At 35.9% G+C, this 24,935-nt stretch overlaps 1 protein-coding gene across 3 annotated transcripts in view; it reads left to right on the forward strand.

The window, feature by feature from the left end:
* Positions 1 to 24,935, forward strand: part of LOC150095063 (apolipoprotein D-like) — an 86,677-nt gene that overhangs the window by 24,993 nt on the left and 36,749 nt on the right. For all 3 annotated transcript variants that reach the window (XM_090411517.1, XM_090411515.1, XM_090411516.1), the window contains exon 3: positions 15,070 to 15,206. In XM_090411517.1, the coding sequence (XP_090267643.1) occupies positions 15,070 to 15,206 (137 nt within the window). The remainder of the gene's footprint in view (positions 1 to 15,069; positions 15,207 to 24,935) is intronic.

The raw sequence follows: 24,935 nt of genomic DNA on the forward strand, positions 1-24,935 counted from the left end.
AATAAAGCAATAGGACTTGATGACTTATCACCACATATCTTAAGAAAATACTCCAGGGAGTTAGTGTTAACCTTGGCTTATCTGCTTAACAAAAGTCTTGCAATTTTGCAAGTCCAAGAGGAGTGTAAAGAAGGTAAAATTAATCCACTTGACAAAGGTGGTGATGAGGATAAGGAAAATTATAGGTAACCACAACTCCAAATATACAGTCTGTATATTTGGAGTTGTGGTTAAGGTGTTGGGGAGAATTAGGATACAGAAGCAGCAGTATTCTCTGTGATTGTCAGCAGGGTTTGTTAAAGGAAGATCACGTTTTACCAATTTCCTTATGTACTACAACAAGGTAATGACCAATGCATTAGAGAAAGGAAATGCATATATATACTTAGATTTTGCAAAGGCTTTTGATAGATTGCCACACAACAAGTCGGGAACTAAATTGAAATGGATGTGATGGACTAACAGATTAGTTAGTTGGATAGTGATTGGGTGTCAGATAGATATCTTGAAAGTTGTGTGTGGGAGTGCAGTATCCCGAAAGAGAAAGTCACTAGTGGTGGTCAGCAGGGATCTGTTTTGGGGCCACTATTGTTTAACTTGTATATTAATGATATTGGGGCTGCTTTAACTGGAGATATGAACTGTTTGCAGATGATGCAAAATTGGGAATAAGATGAGCAATCACACAGATGTTGTGGCCTTACAGGAGGCCTTGAATAGTTTATGTGAGTGGGCAAGTGAACAGAACTGTCAGTTCAGTGTTGCAAAGTAAGGTTCTGAAATTTAGTAGGCAATGAATAGGATGTGAGGATTGGCAGAAAAACTTTGAAGGAGGTAGAGGAGACAAGAGCTCTGGGAGCTGTGGTGGACAAGAACCTGAAATTCAAGGGTCACATTGCAGGTCATCACATCAGATTATGGCAGTGATGTGGAGGACCTTAATGTACAAAAATAAAGCCTTTATACAATAGAACTAAAAATGGTTCCATTGTATAAAGCCTTTAATTATACAATAGATTATGGATTATGGTACACAGATTTAGTCAACTGGTTTTCATGGTGATGAGGATATGTTAGAAAGGGTCCAGAGAAGATTGAATAAGATAGTAACTTGTCTTTGGAATGTAGATTATGAGGACAGATTGAGACAATACAATTTGCAACTTGTGAATAGGAGAAGGATTGAGGATATGATAAAGAAGTTTAAGTTGCTAAGGGTTGTTACTGAGTTAATGTGAAATAAATTTTTCATAGAATTGTAAAATTGGTGGGGTAGGACAAGAGGCCTACCTAGAAACTGTACAAGGAGGGTGTTGAGCAAGGGCATAAGGAGCAGGTTCTTTGCAAGTTGAGTGGTTGGCGAGCAGAATGCATTGCCTGACATTGTGAATGTGGGTATGCTGAATGAATTATAGAAAATAAGTATATACCATCATTCATCAGCCACTCTGAGTGGTTCTTAACAGTTCCAACAGAGCAATGAACTACATGAGCTTCTACATTAATTTTACTATTATAAAAAAAGCAATAATAATAAATAAAATATGTAAAAATCCTGTATGGAAATCACATACAAGCACCGACTTGAGGGCATTGCAAGTTTCTTGAAAATTTCTTGCAGCTTCTCTGCCCTCCAGATTTGTGTATTTTGGAAAGTTACATAATTCTGCATCCACTTGCAATAACATTATGCATTTTTATCCATCTACAGCAACTCATGAACCATGCTCACACATTATGCATGGAATTCCCAAGCATTCACTTGCTATTTTTATACTACTATGGGATAGATCACAGGTTCCCAAAGTGGACGATACCACCTCCCAGTGGGCGCTGAAGCCTTCTAGGGGTGCTATAGCGGGATCAGGAGCATTTGGGGGCGTTCAGGTGGTCTAGGGGTCTTTATAGAAGAAATTAATAATATATATTTAAAAATTAATTATTTTCGTGATTTTGTGATTAGATAATCATTTAAAATTTAAATATTGCATTTTAATTCATCTTATGCCTGTCTTACACGATCAATTTTTTTATTAATTTTCTATTTCAATTATTTAATCATTTGAAAATTTACCATGTCAGATAGAAATAGATGTCAATGAAAAAATAGAGCATGTATATATGTCTGTATAATAGGTTATGTTTACAGTAGCAAATATATTCATTATATTTCATTTCAAAATATATATAAAATGTATAAAACCACTTTTCTAATTGATTTGTACAAAAATAAATCCAATTTTGTATAATTTAATATTACGAGTAAAAATAATAATGGCAAGAAAGAAATAAAATCGTAAATTTTAGTTAGCCTAGTTAGTACTAACTTATATTGCTAACTAGAGGGAAAATACAAAGCAAATATTATTTGAAACTTATTATACTGTTTTCTGTGGTTATGTTTTGTAGGTTTGTTGTTTATATCTTGTGTAATTATTTTATTTATTAATTATTATTTATAATTATTCGGACAATGTAGTGGTCGGACGAACAAAATGCAATTACACAATTAAAATAATTACACAATTACAAAATGTAATTGTGTAATTATTTTATTTATTAATTATTATTTATAATTATTCGGACAATGTAGTGGTCGGACGAACAAAATGCGTTTGCATGCAAAAAAAAAATTGAACGTGCCATACAGGATATTTGAACTTCTATTTTTTATATACTTAAAAAATTTATTCATTTTTTGCTATTGTAAAAATTGATTATGCCATACAGTCTTTAGTCTATCCATGCAGCAGACGAGTCTTAACTAGTAGTATGTCGGTCAACTATTACATAGGTAATTCACTCAATTCAGCATGTTTTGACAGGAATATGGGTACTTGCAGTGACTTGTTCAAAGCACGAGTACGATGGTATCGCAAACAAGTCAATGCATGCAAGTCGATTTGGGCTAGATTTCAAATCTATAAATACCAGTGGTTTAGGAATAAGTTTCATTATTTTTTGTGTGCTTTGCCAACAATCATCAGTCGAAAGTGTGATAGATAAGTGGAGTCATACAAAATGTAAATTAAATCTTTTATTTTGTGAATATTTTTGCAAATTTTATTACTTCATTATGTCTGAATATAAGAAGAAATGTCGACAGTACAGTATTGAGTATTTGAAATATGGTTTTATTCAGTCTCCTACGAACCAATTATTATCCATATGCTTGATTTGCCAAAAAGTGTTTTCAAATGAAGCAATGAAGCCTTCTAGGCTACAAGAGCATTTGACTAAAATGCATGCTGACAAAAAGGATAAAGATTTGTCCTATTTTCAAGTACTATAAGAAAAATGTTTTAAACATCCAACTATATCAAAACTTTTTACGTCGTCCACTAAACAAGATAATGATGGATTACAAGCTTCTTATAATATTTCATTATTAATTGCAAAAGCAGGAAAACCACACACAATTGGTGAGGAATTAATCTTGCCGGCAGTAAAAGAAGTAATAAACACTGTGCTTCATAAGCCAGCGTCAGATATCATCAGGAAAATTCCTTTGAGCAATAATTCAGTGCAAAGAAAAATTGATGAAATGGCTGAAGACGTTGAAAAATCATTGTGCGATTATTTGAAGACATGCTAATTTTCCATTCAACTCGATAAATCAACTCTCCCAAATAATGAACCACTACTCTTATCATAAGTACGATTCATAAAAGAAGAAAAAGTTTGTCAAGAATTATTATTTGCTAAAAACTTGGAAGCAGATACAAAGGGAGAATCTATGTTTAATATCATGAATAAGTTTTTTCAAGAGAAAGACATTGCTATTCGTAATATTTTGTCTGCTGATACTGATGGTGCTCCAGCAATGACAGGGTGCCACAAGGGTTTCATAGCACATTTGAAACAAGCAATACCAAATGTACTTGCTATACGTTGTGTTCTTCATCGTCAACATTTGGTTGCGAAAAATTTAAGTGAACGCCTGCACATGTCGCTCCATTACATTATTAGAGTAGTCAACAAGATAGAAGCAATTCATTGAGTGACAGATTGCTTAGCCAACTTTGTAGTGAAAATGATGAAGATTTCAATCGTTTGCTGCTTCACTCAGAAGTTTGCTGGCTTTCAAAAGGTATTTGTTTGATTCAGTACTAGAGTTCCTAGAAAACAGAGACGACGGAGAGCGGGCCAACCTGAGTACATCCAAAAATGACATCGCTTATTTGACAGACCTCTATAAAATATTTAATGAAGTCAATCTACAACTACAAGGTGATGAATTGAATTTAATTAAAACAAAAAACGTTATTGCCGCTTTTGTAGGAAACTTCTTCTGTTCAAGCGGAATATGGGCCGAGGGGAATATAGCCACTTTTCAAATTTATCAGCAGTGTCTCTCAAAAAGGAAGATTTACTTACATACTGCCAACACTTGGAGGTCCTCCATGCTGATTTCAATGAGCGATTCAAGGATATTCTAAACATGAATATACCAAATTGGGTTCTAGATCCTTTCTCACATGTAAACACAGCAGGATCATAAAATTTAGAAGTGGAACTCATAGAACTCATAACAAATGAAGAACTAAAAATAAAATTCAAAAACTGGATACCAAGAGTTCTGGCTTCAAAAATCAGTACCGATACTGTAACCTGGATTATGGGAAATAGTGCAGAAAGTTTTAATTGCGTTTCCATCTTCTTATTTGGCTGAGCGTGGGTTTAGTGCCTTAGTGAATTTACTGTCTAAGAAAAGGAACCAATTGCATATAACTGAGTGTGGCGATTTACGACTGTTTTTAATGAAAGTTGAATCTGATATTAACAAACTTTTAAAAATGCACTAGGCTCATCCTTCACATTAATTTGTTATTTTTTCTTTGTATTTTTACTTTGTAAGCTCGAAATAAACCATCTGATACATTTGATGGTGTTTTAATTATTACAATAAGATTCTTACTAATATAATGCATATTAATATGTATTCCGAATTTTCATATTTAAACCCATTGTATGAAACTTCACATTAATTTGTTATTTTTGCTTTGTATTTTTACTTTATAAGTTAGAAATAAACAATTTTGTAATATATTTAATGGTGTTTTAATTATTACAATAAGATTCTTACTAATGCAATGCAATCTCTTAATTGTATTCCACATTTTCATATTTAAACCATTGTATGAAACTGTGCATAATGTTATTCGAGCATACATTTTACAATCTTTACATATGGGCTACGTTTCACCAAAATCGGTATAGCAATAACTATGTTCAAGATGAAGCACATATTGACCACTTCTTTTTAAAAATTTAACGGCATAAGCAGTAATGTATCATTGATTTGACAAAATTGTACCAACCTGGTGCAGCCATCAGGGACATAAGTGAGTCTATTAGAGAGCAAAAGGAAAGGGTGAAAGAAATGATAGTTGTGGCAGGTACGAATGATTTGAAAGGAGATAAAATGGAAATGATAGAGGACCTGAATGAATTGTTTGAGGTAGCAAAAGAAAAAAGTGAGAGAGTTAGGATGATTAGTCTTTTTCTGCGGTATGACAGTGAAGTGTTTAGAAGGAGGGCCATAATTGCAAATGGCTTTATGCGTGGGTTATGCATGACGAGTGGTGTGGAATTTATGGACATGTGGAGTGAGTTCAATGGGCGAAAGGATCTATATAAGATGGATGGTTTGCATTTGAATGGATTCGGTGTAAGGAGACTTGAGAAAGTGTTGTTGAATGAAGTGGATGTGCAGAATCAGGGAAACTAGATTTATTAAGGGGGGGGGGAGTAGATATGTAGATATGCAGACCTTAGGGAGGCAGTTGAGTGTATGAATGAGTATAATATACCCGAGTGAATAAGGACAACAAATCAGAATGGGATAGTTAGTATAAGGCATCAAGGTAGGAATGGGGCCAACGGAGTGGGTCTGCAATTCATGTACACTAATGCTAGGAGTATTAGGAACAAGAAGGAAGAATTTTTGGCCTTGGTTGGCACTTCCAGACCACAGGTTATTGGCATTAGTGAAACATGACTGACTGTAGATGATATAGCTAGTGGGATTGAATGTGATGGGTACAGTGTATTCAGGAATGATAGGGAGAATAAAATGGGGGAAGGAGTATTGTTGATGATAGCTGATGAGCTGCAGCCAAGGAGAATAGAAGATGAATTGCAGGATAGAGAAAAGAGCACATTTGAGGATTTGGTGTGAGATTGTGGCTAGTAGAACAAAATATACAACTGGGTGCTGCTATAGACCAGGTGATGGAAAAGATGGTGGTGACAGTATGCACAAGCAAATAGAAGAAATGAGTGGAAGGAGGGTAATTATTATGGGTGATTTCAATTATGGTAGCATTGATTGGAGTGAGGAAAGGACACACGGGAGGAAGGAATTGAATTTTATGCGGTTCTTAAGGGATAACAATCTGCGACAGCATGTAATGGAAAATACTAGGGGTCAGAGAGTGCTCGACCTAGTAATTGCATCTGAGGATTTGACTGTAACTAGTATGACCACATTGCCACCAATTTGTGAGAGTGATCATAGGGTCTTGACTTGGGAGGTGGCTAAAGGTGTGGAATTTACAATTAAGACAGGGTACATGTGGAATTATCGGGCTGGTAAGTATGACAAGCTTAGGAGTTTGATTGGTTCAGTGCCATGGCATGTACAACTGCAAGGGCTAGAAGTTGATAGTGCATGGGAGCCAGTTAAGAAGTGTTTGCATGAAGCAATGGATGACTGTATACCTAGAGTCTGAATAATAAATCAAGTGGGGGTTAAATGTATGAATAACACCATTAACCACCTTATCGGCCGTTATGGATCAAATACGCATCAGCATTCGCTTCGTATCCATCATATATTTCATTGTTATAACAATGGTATTACAATTTTAATAAGCACTTCGCATCCATGATAACGTGAACGTCTATAGACGTCTTGGCCGGTAGCGTGGTTAAGCTTGAGCTGCAAAAAAAGAAACAACTATGGAGGGAATTTAAGGAGAAAGGTGACTGGCAGGCACATGAACAGTATAAAGCGCAGGCCAGAAGGGTAATGAGTGTGGTAAGAAAAGCAAAAAAGGATTACGAAAGAACATTGGCCATGCAGGCTAAAGAGAATCCTAAACAGTTTTTTCGATATGTTGCAAGTAAAAAAAAAAAAAAATGCATATAGTAGAATGATTTTAAAGAATGCCGATGGTAGGGAGGTAACCGAATCAGTTGATATAGTTGAGTTACTGAGCGAGCACTTTGCAAGAATATATCATCCAGGTGGTGACATTTCAGAAATGAATGAACCAATAGATTATATACGGGAATTGTGGTGAATGAAGTGGAGGTGAGTAGTCTATTGCAAAACCTCAATGTCAATACATCTGTGGGATTGGATGGTATACCAGCTCATGTCGTACGTGAAGCGGCTAAAGAATTGTCAGTACCCTTGACCATTTTGTTTAATTTGGGTCTCGGGTCTGGGTTAGTCCTGAGGGGGTGGAAAGAGGGGAAAATAGTTCCACTGCATAAAGGAGGTTCCAAGACTGCTGTTGTAAATTACCAACCAATTAGCATATCAGGAATCGTTGTCAAGGTCTTGGAGAAATTAGTCAAGAAAAGAATACAGGATTGGATAGATGAAAATGGGATATTGTATGGGGGACAACATGGTTTTGTGAAGGGTAGATCATGCCTCAGTAACTTGCTCATGTTTTATAACACAGTGATGGCTGAACTTGATAAGGGTAATGGGTTTACAGTGATTCTACTGGACCTTGCCAAGGCCTTTGACAAGATACCACATGGAATTCTAATCAGTAAACTGCAGCATATGGGGATGAATATGGGGTTGGTGAGATGGATAGGAGGGTGGTTGATGGAGAGATACCAGAGAGTGGTTTATTCAGGAGTTGAGTCCAAAAGACGGCTTGTGACTAGTGGTGTGCCGCAGGGTTCTGTTCTTGGACCACTACTTTTCAATTTGTTTATCAGTGATATAGGAAAGAATCTGAGAGGGAGTGTTTACTTGTTTGCTGATGATGCAAAGTTGGTGGTAGAGCAAGTGTGAGTGCACAGGATGTCAAAATTTTGCATGATGATTTGGATAGTTTGGAGGACTGGGCTAGGGAAAATGGATGTTAATTTAATGTGGCAAAGTGTAAGGTTATGCATTTTGGGGTTAAAAGATTAGCAGCAGTATATCACATTGGTGGAACTGTGCTCCAGGAGATTGATGAGGCCAGGGATTTGGGGGTATTGGTGGATAGGGAATTGAAGTTTATGGGGCACATTGCAAAAGTGGCTAAATCAGCTCTTCAAATCACTTGGCTTCTGAAAAATACTTTAATAAGCAGAGACAAACAAGTTATTGTTCCTCTGTATCGAGCCTTGATAAGACCCCATCTAGACTACTGTGCCCAGATATGGGCGTTCCTTCTGGGTTTCTTTAGGGTTTCTTCTTGATGGACAGGAGCTGGAGAGGATCCAGAGACAAGTGACCAAGATGATAGCAGGTCTGTGGAATGAACCTTATGAGAAAGGTTCATTGTGGGTTTCAAAATTGGTCGATAGGCAGAAAAGGGGTGATATGATTGAGACATTCAAATTACTGAAGGGTTTCTATAAGATTAATCCAGAAGATATTTTTGAGAACAGGACTGGTGGTAGGAGGACTAGGGGCCATACATGGAAGCTGTGCAAGAATGTGGTTAGCAGGGGTGTTAGAGCTAGGTTTTTTACTTGGAGGGTGGTGAATGAGTTGAATAAGCTGCAAGAGTCTGTTGTGGCTGCTATGACCGTGCATGAGCTCAAGGCGAGGTATGATAGATACTGTGTGAATGTTGAATAGTTGTTCTTGACATGATGTTAGGGCCTCCCTCGATGAGTCTGTCGACTCCTTGGAGTTGCCCATAATAATAATAATAATAATAATCATTAGTTGCAATATACGTCAAAAATATCAAACGGCTTGAACGTGGAAAACTGCTTTAACTTCTGAAAGTTTTTTAGAAGTCATTATTATAGTGGTATATAATAGATTAAAAAAACAGTTAAAGAAAAACGGAAGTTTTTTCTTTAACTTCCATATTAGGTGCTTGCATTTGGGAATGGTTATTCATCTTATGAATAACCATTCCCAAATGCAAGCACCTATTTTTGGAATCAGTCTTGTTTAGATTTGCTGATGTAGAAAGTCTTCAGGTTCCGTGAATAATTCCACAAATTTAAACAAACTACAATGAAGAATTGTTGCATCTTTCCATTTGATTCCATGTCAGTTTCTGGCATTTAGGAAATGCCAGAAACTGACATGGAAATCACATAAAAAATCATGTGATTCCTCCGCTTGAAATGTTGTAAATCTATCATACATTATAACGGAAATTTTTCAAGCTTCTTTCTGCCTCCAGTAAGCATGAAAGTGGTCTCAAAGGTCTTACATAAGATAAATGTGTAAAAAAAAATGTTCAAGAACAGCTTTCTTTCTCTAAATTTTGTTATATCACAGTCCTCTATTCATTCTGACAGTGCTCATCATGTTTAAAGAAATTTTTAGCTTTTAATATTTTGTTCTTTTTCAATAAATTTTAAGTTTTTTTTTTTTTAATTTAATGTTTCTCATCATCATCATCAAATTCCTTATATTTACCCTCAAGGGGGTGTATAGGATATGATAGTACTACATGAAAAACTTACATCATTACTAGCTTCCTATCTACAATTTTTCCTCGAAATCGGTCTGTTACCTGTCAATTCCAACATTATCAGATCTTATATTTCTATCTTCTAAGGCACTTTTTTACTGTATCAATCTACCTATATCTTGGTCTTCCTCTGGGTCTTTTTCCTGCCAACCTGGCAGAGAGAACACTTGTTTTGCTAATCTTTCCTTTCCCATTCTGTTTAAGTGACTATACTACCTGAGATTAGCTCTGATGGTATAGTCTGTTCATGCCTCTAATCTTTCTCAGGACTCTCATATCTGTGGTCTCTCTAGTCTTTGGTCAAGTGTTTTATTTCTCAGACCTCAGCTCTTAGACCCATAAGTTAAAATTGGGTTGAACACTGTCTTGTGTACAGCTAATTTAGTGTTTTGACTAATTTTTCTCTTTTCCATATAAATTTATTCAGTTGACTTCCTACCATACCAGCTTTATTGATTCTGTTGTCTATTTCCATATTTAATTTATTATTTTATTTATTATTTTCACTAAAAATCGTGCCTGAGTAGCTGAAAGGTTTTACTTGTTGTATAGGTTCTCCATTTATAATGCAGTTGATATTTGAAATGTTTCTGCCTATTTTCATTGTCTTTGTCTTGTTATTGCTGAGCTTCACACCAAATCTATTACAACAGTTATTCAATTTAGTAAGGGAAACTTGCAGACTTGTACTGGATTTATTTAGAAGTATAACATCATCTGCATAAAGTAAAGAGCTGAGATTAACATCTCCAATTTTGATATCAGGTTAAATACCACTTTCCTTCATAATGTGATCCATATAGATAATGAATAACAGAGGGGGATAATGTACATCCTTGTCTCACACCAGATTTAACATTAAACCATTTTCCTGTACTTCCTTCAATTCGAACTGCTGATTTACAACTCAAATAAAGACTAAGTATTGTTTGATATAATACTCCATTGACACCATACATTTTGTTCTGTAGCATTTTGAATAGATTATCTCTTGGCACTTTGTCATATGCCTTTTCCAGATCTACAAAAGATAAATACAGATTTTTGTTGTATTCCAATGATTTCTAAACTATTTGTTATAAAGTGAAAATCTGATCCTGAGCCTCTATTTGGTCTGAATCCAGCTTGTTCTTCATCAAGCTTTTCTACCACAATCCTTCTCAACCGTTTCTCAAGTATACTTGCATAAATCTTACCAGGAACACTCAGTAGAAAAATACCCCTGTAATTCTCACATTCAGTTTTATTTCCCTTTTTATATATGGGTACTATGAGAGCAATACTCCAATCATCGGGAATTTATCCCTCTGTCCAGGCTTTCTGAACTATGCAGTGCAGCCACTGTAAGACTTTTTTATACCTCCATACTTGAGCATTTCTGGTCGAATATCATCTACTCCCACTGCCTTTCCACATTTTAGGCTTTGATGGCTTTTTCTACTTCAAGTATGGATATGTATTCCTGATTGCATGCCTGTTGAGAGTTTTTTTATCATTGCACTGTCATGGATTGTTTCATTTAGCAATTTTTCAAAGTAATTACTTTATACATCAAGGATATCTTTTTCTCCTGTTTTCATGTCACCTTTATCATCTCTAATTCCTTTTTACAGCACTCTTTCCTCCATTTCTGAGCTTTTTTCAACAACCTCCATAATATTTTGCCACCTTCTAGATATTTTTTCTATGTTCTTACCAAAGTCTTCCATAACTTTTATTTAGCTAGTTTTACACAGTGTTTAGTTTTCTTGCATTATTGTCTCTGTATTCTTTCAGAGCACAAGCTGACTTATTTGTCAGGAAATTGTGATATGCTTTCTTCTTTTACTTCACTGCCTCCTTAACTTCCTGTGTCCACCATGGAGTTCTGATTTTACTATCCTTGCAAACAATCTCACCACATGCTTCTCTCGCTGAATCAATTAATGTTTTCTTCAGGATTTGCTACTGAACCTCCAAGGTTTGTTTCCTGTTCTCAAACTCTTTCATTTTTTCTTCAATAATGTTTGTGTATTTTAGTCTACAGTTCACGTGTGAGAGCAGCTCAACTTTTATTCTCTTTAAAACTTTCTGGCAGGTTCTTCTTGTCAATATGAAATTCATTTTAACCTGCTCAAGACTAAATGATGATCACTTCCAATTTCAAATCCTCTGTACACTCTGGTGTCCTGCACCAGTGAGAAAACATCACTATCAACAATAATATAGTCAATGAGACTTTTTTTATTCCTTGCCTCTTCTCTCCATGTGAATTTGTGTACATTTTTATGTTGGAACATGGTGTTAGTAATAATCAGTCAATGTCCTGAGCAGAAATCCAACAAATGTTTGCCATTATTATTTGCTTTGCTCTTTTCTCCAAATTTTCCCAATATATTTTTGTTTGTCTGACAATCATTTCTTACTCTGCTATTTAGATCCCCAACAAGGACCAACTTTTCCTTTTTCATTGTGTCAGTTGCTTTCTCTAAAGCCTCAAAAAACTCCTCTCCTTTTACCTTAGTAGAACCTTCTGTAGACCATAGGCACAAATAAGTCTCATTGTCCAGTTCCCCATTCTGATATTTACTGACATCACTCTACTTGAAATTGCCTGCCATTCAAGATTAGCCTCGTATTCAGTGTTGTATAATATGGCTACGCCTACTTTTCCTTGATTGTCATTGCCTGATATAACATTTTGTATTTATTGTTCAGATAGATTCACCAGTTTTTGTCTTTTTTTGTTTCTGTCACCCCTATTATGTTTATCTGGTACTTTTTATCCAATTCCTAAGCTGGCTCCATTTGTTTGCCATTCAAGCTTCTTATGTTGATAGTTCTGATCTTGAACTCTGGGATGTGTTTCAGAATTTGTTCCAGTAGCTGCCTTTTTGTTGTTCACCCTGGTTCCCTGGCAAAAACAACAGGGACCTTGTTTAACCAGGTGACACCCCAGCTGGCACGAAATTCTGTCATGTCAAAATATAAAATGTCATCATTTTATATTTTGGTTTAAGCCAATAAGAATACAATTTGGTTAGCTAAATCTCAAATTGGTAGTCCATCCTTGTTCATTCAGTATCCAGGGATATGCCTAACAGGGTGCATCACGAGAAGGTGAGGGTTGTACATTAGGTCAGAAGCCCTGGTCGGTTCTTCACATTCCTTTAAAAGCTATGTGGTGATCTCCTCTATTATACAGCTTTAGCTCTTAAGCCCTTTAGTATTTCTATTTGTTGTAAATTTGTTGTTAAAGGTGTGTGAGGAGTAGAATATGTTGTTTATGCAAGGAGTGTTAAGGATTTTAAGATTTAGTATGATAAATATGTTGTCAGTTGATTGAACTTCCAATAATTCCTTGCCAATTCCTTGGGAGGTGCAATAATAATAATAATAATAATAATAATAATAATAATAATAATAAATTATTATAATAATGTACAAGAACATATTATAATGTAGTACTTTTCAGTAGTCAAATATATCTGCCTCATGTTTCACATACTTATAGTTCTGGTTTCTTTGAAACATTTCATATTTTTCTTAGTGGTTGATTTTGTGGCACTGGTACATCGAGACACTCCTTTTCCTGACAACATTGAAATTACTTTTATAGTATGTACTTACTCTATAGAAACAGACACTTTTGCAAATGCATTTTGCACCTGCTGATAAATAAATGATGCTGATATAGCAATTCTGAATTACCATGAATATAGGCAGTGCATTCTCTCCACCTCATGAGGCAGTCTACAACTGTAGAAAATTTATTCTTCAAAATTCATTATTACCATTATTTTAGAAGATTTATAAAGCTATCATTTCCATTTAAACTGATCATAATGTATGTAAAATAAATAAGCAAAGAACTTCCTAAAGAAATTAAACAAAGTTTTTATAAATCATCATCAATAACCATGGGTCTAATGCCCATAGGTGTCTGCTGCCATCTTGATATGATTTTTCCATTGCATTCTGTATTGTGCAAGATGACTCAATTTGTGTATAGAGTTTCTACACCATAAATACTTTCATTCTAATGAACACTGGTTTCATACTACTTTTACTATAATTGAAAAGCATTTCTCTGCCCTTCCCATTAAATAGAACATTTGAGTTTGTTATATATATATATATATATGTGTGTGTGATCACTCATACATTAGAATTCATCTTATTGAATAACATCGTTTTGCAATGAATAAATAAATTACACTGTTATACGTGGTGATCTGAAAAGTTCTCGACCTAACAATGAAAATACGAATTTGTAATTTCAAAGTTATTTTTATTTTTCAACATAATTTCCCTTAAGATTAATACATTTATTCCAGCGCCATTATCCCATCCCTGTAGTGATTCTCAATAAGATCTGCAAAATACCCCTCTACAGCTGCAATCACCTCTTGATTCGAAGAAAAACACTGACCAGTGAGGAAGAGTTTTAGTTTTGGGAAGAGACAGAAGTCAGAGATAGCCAAATCTGAGGAATAGGGTGGGTGGATGTTTCAACAATTCATAGTGCAGATCTCTTAATTTTCCCATTGACAAAACACTTTTGTGGGTAGGTGCATTGTCCTGATGAAAGATGATTTTTTTCTTCTGCAAACTGGGTCTTTTCTCACGAAGTTTTTCGTCTAGTCTGATTAAAAGATTGGAATAATATTCCCTGGTTATTGTTTTACCCTTTTCAAGATAATTAATAAACAAAATGCCTTTAGTATCCCAAAACACCAATGCTATGACCTTTCCTGCTAATGGAATCGACTTTGTCTTATTCAGCACTGAACAACTGGCTTCTGTCCACAGTTTTGACTGCTGTTTGGATTTTGGTGGAATGATGAATCCAAGTCTGATCCATAGTAATAAATCGATGCACAAAATCAGTTTTATTCTTTTTAAAACGCTCCAAGCACTGTTCAGAGATTTCATGCGAGGGCATTTTTGATCTGTTGTAAGCAAGCGTGGCATCCATCTTGAATTTTTTCATTTGCAATTCTTCATGCAAAATATATCCTACATGTTCTTTTGAAATGCCTATAGTCTCAGCAATTTCACGCACTTTGACTCACTGGTCATCCAATACCATATCGTGCACTTGATCAATGATTTCTGGTATTGTTACACTTTTTGGACATCCTTCATGTGGATCATCTCAAGGCTGGTACAGTCACGTTTAAACTCGGCAGCCCATTTCTTAATTGTCGAAAACGAAGGAGAAGAGTGCACATAAACTTTTATGAACTTTGAATCAATTTCTTTTGGCATTAATAAAATTAAAAAAAAATCTTGCCGATAGTGTAGCCATCAATGGTTGAGGCCGAGAACTTTTCAGACCACCCTTGTGCATATATATATATATATATATAATACATTATTTTAAATTGAATTAAATTATTTTTCTCCCCAGCTTACAGGAACATGGTATAGCCAGTTCAGGTCAAAATATTTGCCAGTTAGTGACATGAAATGCCAAACTAACAACTATACTTATAATCCTGATGATGATGACAAATTACATCTCATTTTCAAAGGAGTAGATTATGCGTATGTAACTTGATATCCTTTCTGTGCTGAAAACTAGTTTTCTCTATATGTTATATTTATTACCGGAATTATATAATAAATTATTGTAGGAGTAAGTTATTTGTTTAGTGAAGTAGTACCTCATCAAGGAAAAATATAATTGACTATAGAGAAAATTAAATATTCCCATTATTTTTTAGTGGGCGATTTCAAACTTTCATGTGCTCATCTGTATTCAAGTCTTTGGTACCAATGTAAGGATCAGGAATGATCCAGTCTCACAAAAAGGTGGTAGGTTTCCCTATTTTGAAATTCAAATTTACCCCTAACCAGAAAGAGAGAGACACATGAAGTATGAACTAGCTTTTGAACTGATTTGTAAGCTTTAACATCTTAATTCATAAAGAAGGAAGATAATGTTATGCCTTGAAATATTATGCAAATAATATACAGCTATTAAATGTTTGTATCTTGCTGTATGTTGGAAGCCTTTAAGGGTGTCCATTTTAGATTAACTGCTTGTATCAGAGGCCAAGTTAATTTTTTATCTTGGTTAAAAACAGACAAATTAAATTTTTTAATTTGTCTATTTTTTGCAGGAGAAAAAAACAAACTTACCATTATGAATGATATGTTAGTGGAAATGTGTGAGGAAAAAGAAATGCAGTTTGTTAATGTGTGGAATGAGTTTGAAGGATGAAGTGAACTGTATAAGAGCAATGGACTGCATTTGAGTGATTTTGGTGTGAGTCGTTTGGAGAGACTGCTGTTGGAAGGTAGAGAAGTGAGCGCAGAGAATGAATCTGATCAAGTGGGATGTGATGTGGAAGAATGAGAGTAAGACAGGAGAGATTGACGAGCTGGTTATGAATGAAGACGTGAGTGGCATGAGTATACAGAATGAGAGAACAGGTGTGAAGACAGACAGGGAAAAGGGGAAGCTCAGGGTTGACAGAGGAACACAACATAAGAAAGGTAGATGCTCCAAGAGGATGTGAATGCATGTGTAGAACAAAAAGGGAAGGGGATGACCTGCAATCAAGGGAAAACAGTTGGATTTGAACAAGATTCTAAGATGAATAAGGAGAAAATGAAATGGTTCGAGTTAAGCATGGAGAAGTCATATCAAATAAGTGGTATCAGTGGAACTAGCTATAGATCCAGGAATAAGCTGTTGTGTTTGTATACAAATGCTAGAAGTGTAAGAAACAAGGCATATAAAATGGATGCATTAATTGAGTTTGTTCACCCAAATATTGTTAGGATAAACGAGACATGGTTGGATGAGGATGACATCCTGACAGGAATAGAGATGTAAGGGTGTGATGTGTTTTGTAAGGATAGAAAGGGTAAAAAGGGAGGAGGGGGGTGAGTGCTATTGATGACAGAGAAAGAGTTATATCTATACAAAGTAGAGATGCAAGAGGGAAATAGTGCCAGTGGTTTTGAGGCGGTATGGTGTGAGAAAGAGGTGAATAAAATGAAATACTTAGTTGGATGTTGTTATAGACCTAGTAATGTGACTATGAAATGTATAATCAAATTAACCAAGCAAATAAGAAAAAAATGATCATTATGGGCAATTTTAATTATGGTAATATAGACTGGAATGATGAGATAGTAACTGAAAGTAAAAAAAAAAAAAATGAGTTTCTTGAGTTTTTGAGGAACAACTACCCCAGACAGTATGCAACAGAGGGCACACGAGGATCGAGGGTCTTGGATTTGATCATGGTCACTCTCTCCAACTGGAGGGTGATTTGACATCTCATTTATAATTATATCCTCTGATGAGATGATCAGAGGATGTAATTATCAGAGGCAACCACCCAAGTGATTACCTGGGTAGTTGCCAGCAGTGTGAGGACCTCTGTGAGAAAAGGGTTTATGTGGAACTGCAAGGCTGGTGATTATGAAGAGCTCAGGAGACAGCTTGCAAGTGTGGTGCATGGAATGAAGAGTTAGCTGGAAAAGAGATCAATGCAGCTTTTGAGATATTCAAGAACTATCTAGTAGAAGCAATGTCTAAATATATTCCAAGGATCAGAAAGTTAAATAAGGTAGGTATGAAATGGATGAATGAAGAGATTAAGTATGCAATACAGAGAAAAAAAAAAGGCATTATGGAGGCAACATAAGAGAAGTGGTAATAACCAGTTCCATGAGGATTACAAAGACCAGACAAAGGTGGGGGGGGGTGACTTGGTTGGTAAGGGTAGCAAAAGTGAAGTATGAGCAGCAGTTAGCTAATGAAATTAAAAGGAATCATTAGGGAGTTTTTTCAATATGTAACCAGCAAAAAAAAAGAATGATTATGGAAGGATGACATTGATTAGAAAAAATGGCATAAGGACAACTGCTGCAAAAGATTTAATGGAGATACTTAATGAGCAGAATTAATGAATATGACATGATGGAGAGATCGAGAACAGTTGATGATGTGGAGGATAGACTGACTGTAAGTGAGCAAGAGGTGTATGGAGAATTGAGCAAACTTGATGTTAATAAGGTTGTGGGACTTGATAATATGTCACCACATATTCTGAAGGAATGTGCCAAGGAGTTGACATCTGTCTTGACATATTTTTTTTAATATGAGTCTTGCCCTGGGTTGAATTCCAAAGGAGTGGAAGGAGGGCAAGATTGTGCCACTTCATAAGGGAGGTGATAGAACTTAAGCATCAGTTATAGGCCTATCTGCGTGTCAGCTGTTGTGATTAAGTTGTTGGAGAAGCTGGTGAGAACTAGGATCCAGAATTGGGTTAACAACAATGGTATTATCTTTGATGGACAGCATGGATTTGCTAAAAGGATGTCATGTTTTAGATTACTTATTGTAATAAGTAATCTACTTACTTATTACAATAAGGTGACAGTTTGTCACCTTGTTGTAATAAGTAAGACTTATTGTCTTACTTATTTGGACAGAGGAGAAGGATACACAATAGTATACTTAGATTTTGATAGATATTTCCACATGATAAGTTGATAGTCAAACTAGAGCAGATGGGGTTGGATATTGGATTAGTGCATTGGATTGGAGACTGGCTATCTGATAGGTATCAACAAGTTGTGGGGGGGGGCAATATTCCAGAAGAGGAAAGTCACTAGTGGTGTGCCTCAGGGGTCTGTTTTAGGGCCATTGCTGTTTAACCTGTATATTAATGATAATGGCAAAGATTTGGATGGGGATATTCAGTTGTTTGCAGATGATGCAAAGTTGGGACGAACTATGAAGAGTAGAGAAGATGTTGTGTCCTTACAAGAAGACTTGAATAAATTGAGTGAATGGGAATGGGGATATGAGTTCAATGTTGCAAAATGTAAGGTTTTAAAATTTGGGAAAAAAAGATGGGATGTAGAATTTATGCTTGAGGGTATATATATTGTTGGAGGTGGAGGAAACAAGATCTTGTGGTGATAGTGGATAAGGATCTGAAATTTAGGGGACACAGCCAAAATTGTTAGGATAACACAAAGAATTCTGGGAATGATGCTGGACAATGACGTGTAGAAGTAAGGAGATTTTTGTTCCATTCTATAAGGTTTTGATTAGGCCACACATCAAATCATCACAGATTTGGTCACCTGATTTTCAAAAGGATGAAGAGATGTTGGAAAGGGTCCAGAGGCAACTGACTAAGTAGTTTCTGATCTCTGGAATGTCAAATATGAGGAAAGGTTGAGAAGATGCAATTTACAGAGTCTAGTGGATAGGAGGAAGAAGGGTGATATGATTGAGACCCACAATTAGTAAGGGGTTATTATAGGATCAGTGTTGGAGAATTTTACAGAAAATGGCAGGAGATCAGGGGAGAACCAGAGGTCATCCCTGGAAGTTTATAAGAAGTGTGTGAGCAGGGGAGTGAGAAGCAGGTTTTTTCATGCAGAATTGTGAATGATTGGAATGCCTTGCCTGAGCGTGTGGTGTCTGCAGAGAATTTGACTGTGTTTAAGGCACGGTATGATGAGCTGTGTGTGTGTGTATGACAAAAGGACCTCCTAGATGAGTCTTTGACTCCATGGGGTTTTGGGATAATAATAATTATTATTATTATTATGCGATAGGCTAACTAATGTTCAGCAGAAAAGCCCCTTATGAATGGTGGTAGAGGCACTTTCAATACTTTATATTTTCTATGTCAATCTTGCTGTGAAAACAAATGTGGATTTTTTTTTATAAATTAACACAATAACATAAGGAAAAGAGTGAATAATATATTTTTTATTGAAAATCCATATATTTCAACCTGAAAATTACAGGTTATCATCAGTTGATTGATTGTTTTGTGGTTTTATGGCACAAGGACAGCATAGGTCCTGTGCTATGACACAGGTTACAGCAATACACAAGGTATTAATCAATAAATAGTTATATAGTTATAAGAAGATAAATTAGTGAATAAATCAAATGTATGTATAAAGTGTATAAATAGTTATTACAAAGATAAATGAGTAAATAAAATGTATGTACAGGAGACCGACTGAATATTATTATTATTATTATTATCTGAAAGGATTCATCGAGAGAGGCTATAAATTACCCAAACCAGCTGTCATACCTTCTAATTAAACATATTTGGTCATTTGAAAGTTAAGCATAAAAAACTTATTGTTTAATACTGACCATATACAAATATTTTAGCATTCTTGGCTACCAGTTTCGCTAGCAAACTGTCTAGCTTTTTCAAGGCGTTGACGGAAAAGTATAAAAAATACTAGTAAATGCAAATTGAAAGGAACATTAAAAACGTTGTAAACACTCTAGTAGCTAAGGTTGCACATTCACGTGACAGAGACTGAGTGGACTTATTGTTCTTAATCATTATCACGCATGTGTGTTTATTGTAAACGCATAATGTGATTACTAGCTAGCTGTAGTTCAGATGGATTTAGAGAGAGGATGAGGTTTTTCCATGAACTGTTAAGAATAGTACCCTGGTTTCTGTTGAGGTTTCTGCCAGTTTTTAACACTACTGCGCCTTCCTTGAATAAGCGATGTCTATAATCGTCGTCTAAATATGGCATGGATCTATTTTGCTACTCTATCATGTGGTCAGACGTACAGAAATGATGTGCTAAGCCAGAAGAAATACTTCTGTTGTAGTTTACATCACCAACGTGCTCTCTCTGTCTGATCTCCAAACTCCGTGAAGTTTGTCCAATGTAGGCAGCAGAATCCTATATCAAGAATAGTCAGCATTTTGTAAATAAACTCCAATCCATTAAGATTGAACCAACAGACATACTAGCCAGTCTGGATATTGTGTCTCTCTTCACCAATGTACCAGTAGAAGAGGTAATAAACATCATTCAAGACCTCTTTCCTCTAGACATCACACAGATGTTTAGACACTGCTTCAGTCTAATTTCTTCAAGGTTAATAACACCATATACCAACAATTAGAAGGCCTAGCAATGGGAAGTCCGCTATCACCATCTTGTGCAGAGCTTTTCATGGAAAAACTTGAAAAAGAAATTCTCTCCCCTAAAGTGAATTTCAATATGTTGATGATATTTTCATTATATGGCAAGATAGCTTAGAAAACATAAAATCGTTTGTGAATAAAAGCAGCTCCATACATAGCAAGATAAAATTCACTTTGGAAGTTGAAAACAACAACCATCTGCATTTTCTAGACATCTTGATAAAAAGACAATCAAATAGTGTCAATTTATCTATTTACAGAAAGCCGACAGACACTGGGAGATACTTTCATTATACTTCTAACCATCACAAGATACACAAACTAAGCATTATCCATATGTTGAAAAATAGAGTACGTAAATTTATATCAGAAGAGGAGGATACACAGACTGAAATCTCACTAATAGCCAAAACATTATCACAAAATGGATACCCTCCGAACATCATCAAAAAATATCTATACGGTGACAACTCCAGACAAGAAGAACCAAACTCCCAGCACATTTCTACTGTAGTGATTCCCTTCATCAAGTCAATTTCTTATCAAATAGCCAGAATACTAAAAGCCCACAACATCAGAGTGATCTTCAAACCAACCACTAGCAAACATTTTTAGGATCACCAAAAGACAAGGTGCCATTCTACAAATATACAGGAGTATATTTCATTCCTTGCTCCTGTGGTCTCGCCTACATCGGACAAACTTCACGGAGTTTGGAGATCAGACAGAGAGAGCATGTTGGTGATGTAAACCACAACAGAAGTATTTCTTCCGGCTTAGCACATCATTTCTGTATCTCTAACCACACGATAGAGTGGCAAAAAAGCTCTATGCCATATTTAGACGATTATAGACATCGTTTAATATAGACTCAGTCTCTGTCATGCGAACGTGCAACCTTAGCTACTAGAGTGTTTACAAAGTTTTTAATGTTCCTTTCAATTTGCATTTACTAGTATTTTTTATACTTTTCTGTCAACGCCTTGAAAACGCTAGACAGTTTGCTAGCAAAACTAGTAGGCAAAGAATGTTAAAATATTTGTATATGGTCAGTATTAAACAATAAGTTTTTTATGTCATACCCTCTCTTAAATTCATTCACACTAAATGCACTCTCTATCCGTAAGGCAAACTATTCCACTCACTCACCGCTCTGTGAGAGAAATGCCTAGCTTTTGTCCCTTTCTTGACTGTGAACAAACTTAACTTCCATGGATGCCCCTGTGTTTTCTCTCCACCTTCCATGTAATGAAAAATTTCATCCGATGATATCCTATAACACTCATTCAATAGTTTCTAGACCTCTATCATATCACTACTCTTTCTCCTGTTAATCAGAGTCTATAATCCACATATTTGCAATCTATCCTCACGATCTAAATCCCATAATCCAGATATAATCTTTGTAACTCTTCTTTGCACCCTTTCCACAGCTTCTGTATCCCCTTGGAACCTGGGAGACCAAATCTGCACACAATAATCCAAGTGTGGTCTTATCAAGCCTTTATAAAGAGACAAAATGACTCCCTTATTCTTATAATTCAAGGTTTGCTTCAACATCGCAGTTATTCTCTGAGTTGTATTTGCGATTTTTGCTATGTGACCTTTAAAGTTCAAATTCCTATCCACCATTATGCCAAGATCGCTAGCTTAGTCATTTTCTTGTAGCATAACCAGCTAATATAATATGATATGCCACTGGAAATCTCATTGCCAAAGTACATAACTTTACACTTAATCACATTAAATTGACAGTGATTTTCATTTGTCCAAATTTCCAACCTATTCAAATCATTTTGTAAGTGCTGGATTTAGTTTTCCGCACAATGCTCGTTACTTTTCTGGCCTGAGTGTTATATATTTCATAACTCCTCTCACTTGTATTCTCACGATATTGTTTCCACATCTTCTTCTTCTTGTGGATCTGTTGCTTAATAAGGTTGCACATCCATTTCACTCCCAGCCTATTTATTCTTTGAACACTAGGGAAACAATCAGATACCGCCTCATTTAAGCACTTTTCAAAGATTCCCATGGATTACTAATATTTTTCCCATTCAGTAACTGATACCATGGGAACAAAGATAGTATTCTCCTAAGTTGATCATAATTTCCAACTTTCTAGTGCTGCATGTAACCTGTTCTAATTGGAACATCAATATAATTAGATACTTCCCAAGAAAGCAAGGCATGCACTATCACCAACTGGTGGTAAAATAGCCATATTCTTGACTGAGATCTCCTTCTGATGCCTTCACCATATGACTGATGGTGAGATGGATATTACATTTCTCACATCAGTGGATCATCAGCCCTCACTAAATAAGAATGTAAGATGACTGTGATCTATGTGGAGCGCAGCAAGAACAATTCCTCTCTTCTACATTGACTAGACTATCAATGCTCAAATTCATGCTTAATCTCATACAATTCATTTGTCACTGCTTCCTGCCAGGAGTATTACTACTGGGCAATTAACTTTGATTTTATAAACTGTATAATTAGTATATGGGACCGTCAGTATGTCAAAAAAGTATGAGCTGATCTAGCAGCTGCATTGCGATGTTATTTTCCTTAATTCCAATGTGACTGGGAATTGAACACAACTGAACATCAAAATTAAGGGTCTTTATTTTGTACAAAAGTTGTGTTGTAACACATCATAAAGCACTGGATATGGATTATATGTCAGAGAGAAGATAGCTTGTAAACAACTCCAAGAGTCTGTGTAAATTACATACTTGTGATAGGAGTTTTGTTATATGCACAAATGCAAGCAGAATGCCATGCAGCTCTGCTGTATAATTACTGCAATTGAGTGGGATCTGGTTTGAGATAGTAATGTTCAGAAATACAGCCAATAGAGAGCTCTGATCTTGAACCATCAGTATAGATGGGCAAGAAATCAGAATGGGCTGCTCTGTGCTCATTGAACAATTGAAGGTAGACAGATGATAGTGTATGAGACTTCTGTAGCTGACAAAGCGAGAGGTTGCAGGATGGGGTGCAAGCCTCCCATGGAGGAATGCTGTTTTGTTTGATGCATGTAATGTCAACATTTGTGTCAATAGCTTCCATGGTCTCTTTAACACACATACCAAAAGGACAAATGGCAGTCTGATATGAATGATATTGGACTCCCAACATAGACAAAAGAGATTAATCCATGTAGGATGATCTTTATTTTTAGGGTATAATTAAGGGACAAATATTTTCATCTAAGTGATAGAAGGGGTTCTTGTGATTCAACATAGAGACTTTGAATGAGTGATGTTCAAAAAGCACCAGTAGCTATTTGGATACTCTGATGATTGACAGGGTCCAATCACCATGGATGCTCTCCCTTGCAAAACTGTAAACCTGAGATCCATAATCAAGCTTTGAACGTACAAGTGGGTGATAAATGCAGAGCAAGGAACATCAGCCAGCACCCCACATTCAGTAGAGGATAGAGTGCAGAGGATATTATTATTATTATTATTATTATTATTATTATTATTAAACAAGACCTCATGGAGTCAAAGACTCATCTAGGAGGTCCTTTTATCTCACACACATCTCATCATACCGGGTCTTAAACACATTCAAACTCCTTGCAGACACCACACTCTCAGGCAAGGCATTCCAATCATTCACAACTCTGCACGAAAAAAACCTGCCTCTCACTCCCCTACTCACACCCTCTTTATACAGTTTCCAGGGATGACCTCTGGTTCTCCCCTGATCTCCCACTATTCGCTGTAGAACTTCTCCACCATTGATCCTATAGCAACCCCTTACCAACTTGTAGGTCTCTATCATATCTCCCCTCTTCCTTCTCTCCACTAGTCTCTGCAAATTACATCTTTTCAATCTTTCCTCATACTCGACATTCCAGAGGTCAGAAACTACCTTAGTCAGTCGCCTTTGGACCCTTTCCAACATCTCCTCATCCTTCTGAAAACTAGGTGACCAAATCTGGGCACAATAGTCCATGTGTGGCCTAATCAAAGCCTTATACAATGGAACAAGAATCTCCCTACTTCTACACGTCAGTGTCCTCCTCATCATTCCCAGAAGTCTTTGTGTTGTCTTCACAATTTTGGCGATGTGACCCCTAAATTTTAGATCCTTATCCACTATCACTCCCAGATCTCTTATTTCCTCTACTTCCAACAATATATTCTTACCAAGCATAAATTCTGCATCCCATCTTTGTTTTCCAAATTTTAAAACCTTACATTTTGCAACATTGAACTCACACCCCCATTTGCTTGCCCAATCACTCAATTTATTCAAGTCTTCTTGCAAGGCCACAACATCTTCACTACTCTTTATGGTT

This window comes from Typopeltis vanoorti, chromosome 21, assembly GCF_054136105.1.
Source record: "Typopeltis vanoorti isolate ZY-2024b chromosome 21, IOZ_Tvanoo_1.0, whole genome shotgun sequence".
In the NCBI taxonomy this organism is placed as follows: Eukaryota; Metazoa; Arthropoda; class Arachnida; order Uropygi; family Thelyphonidae; genus Typopeltis; species Typopeltis vanoorti.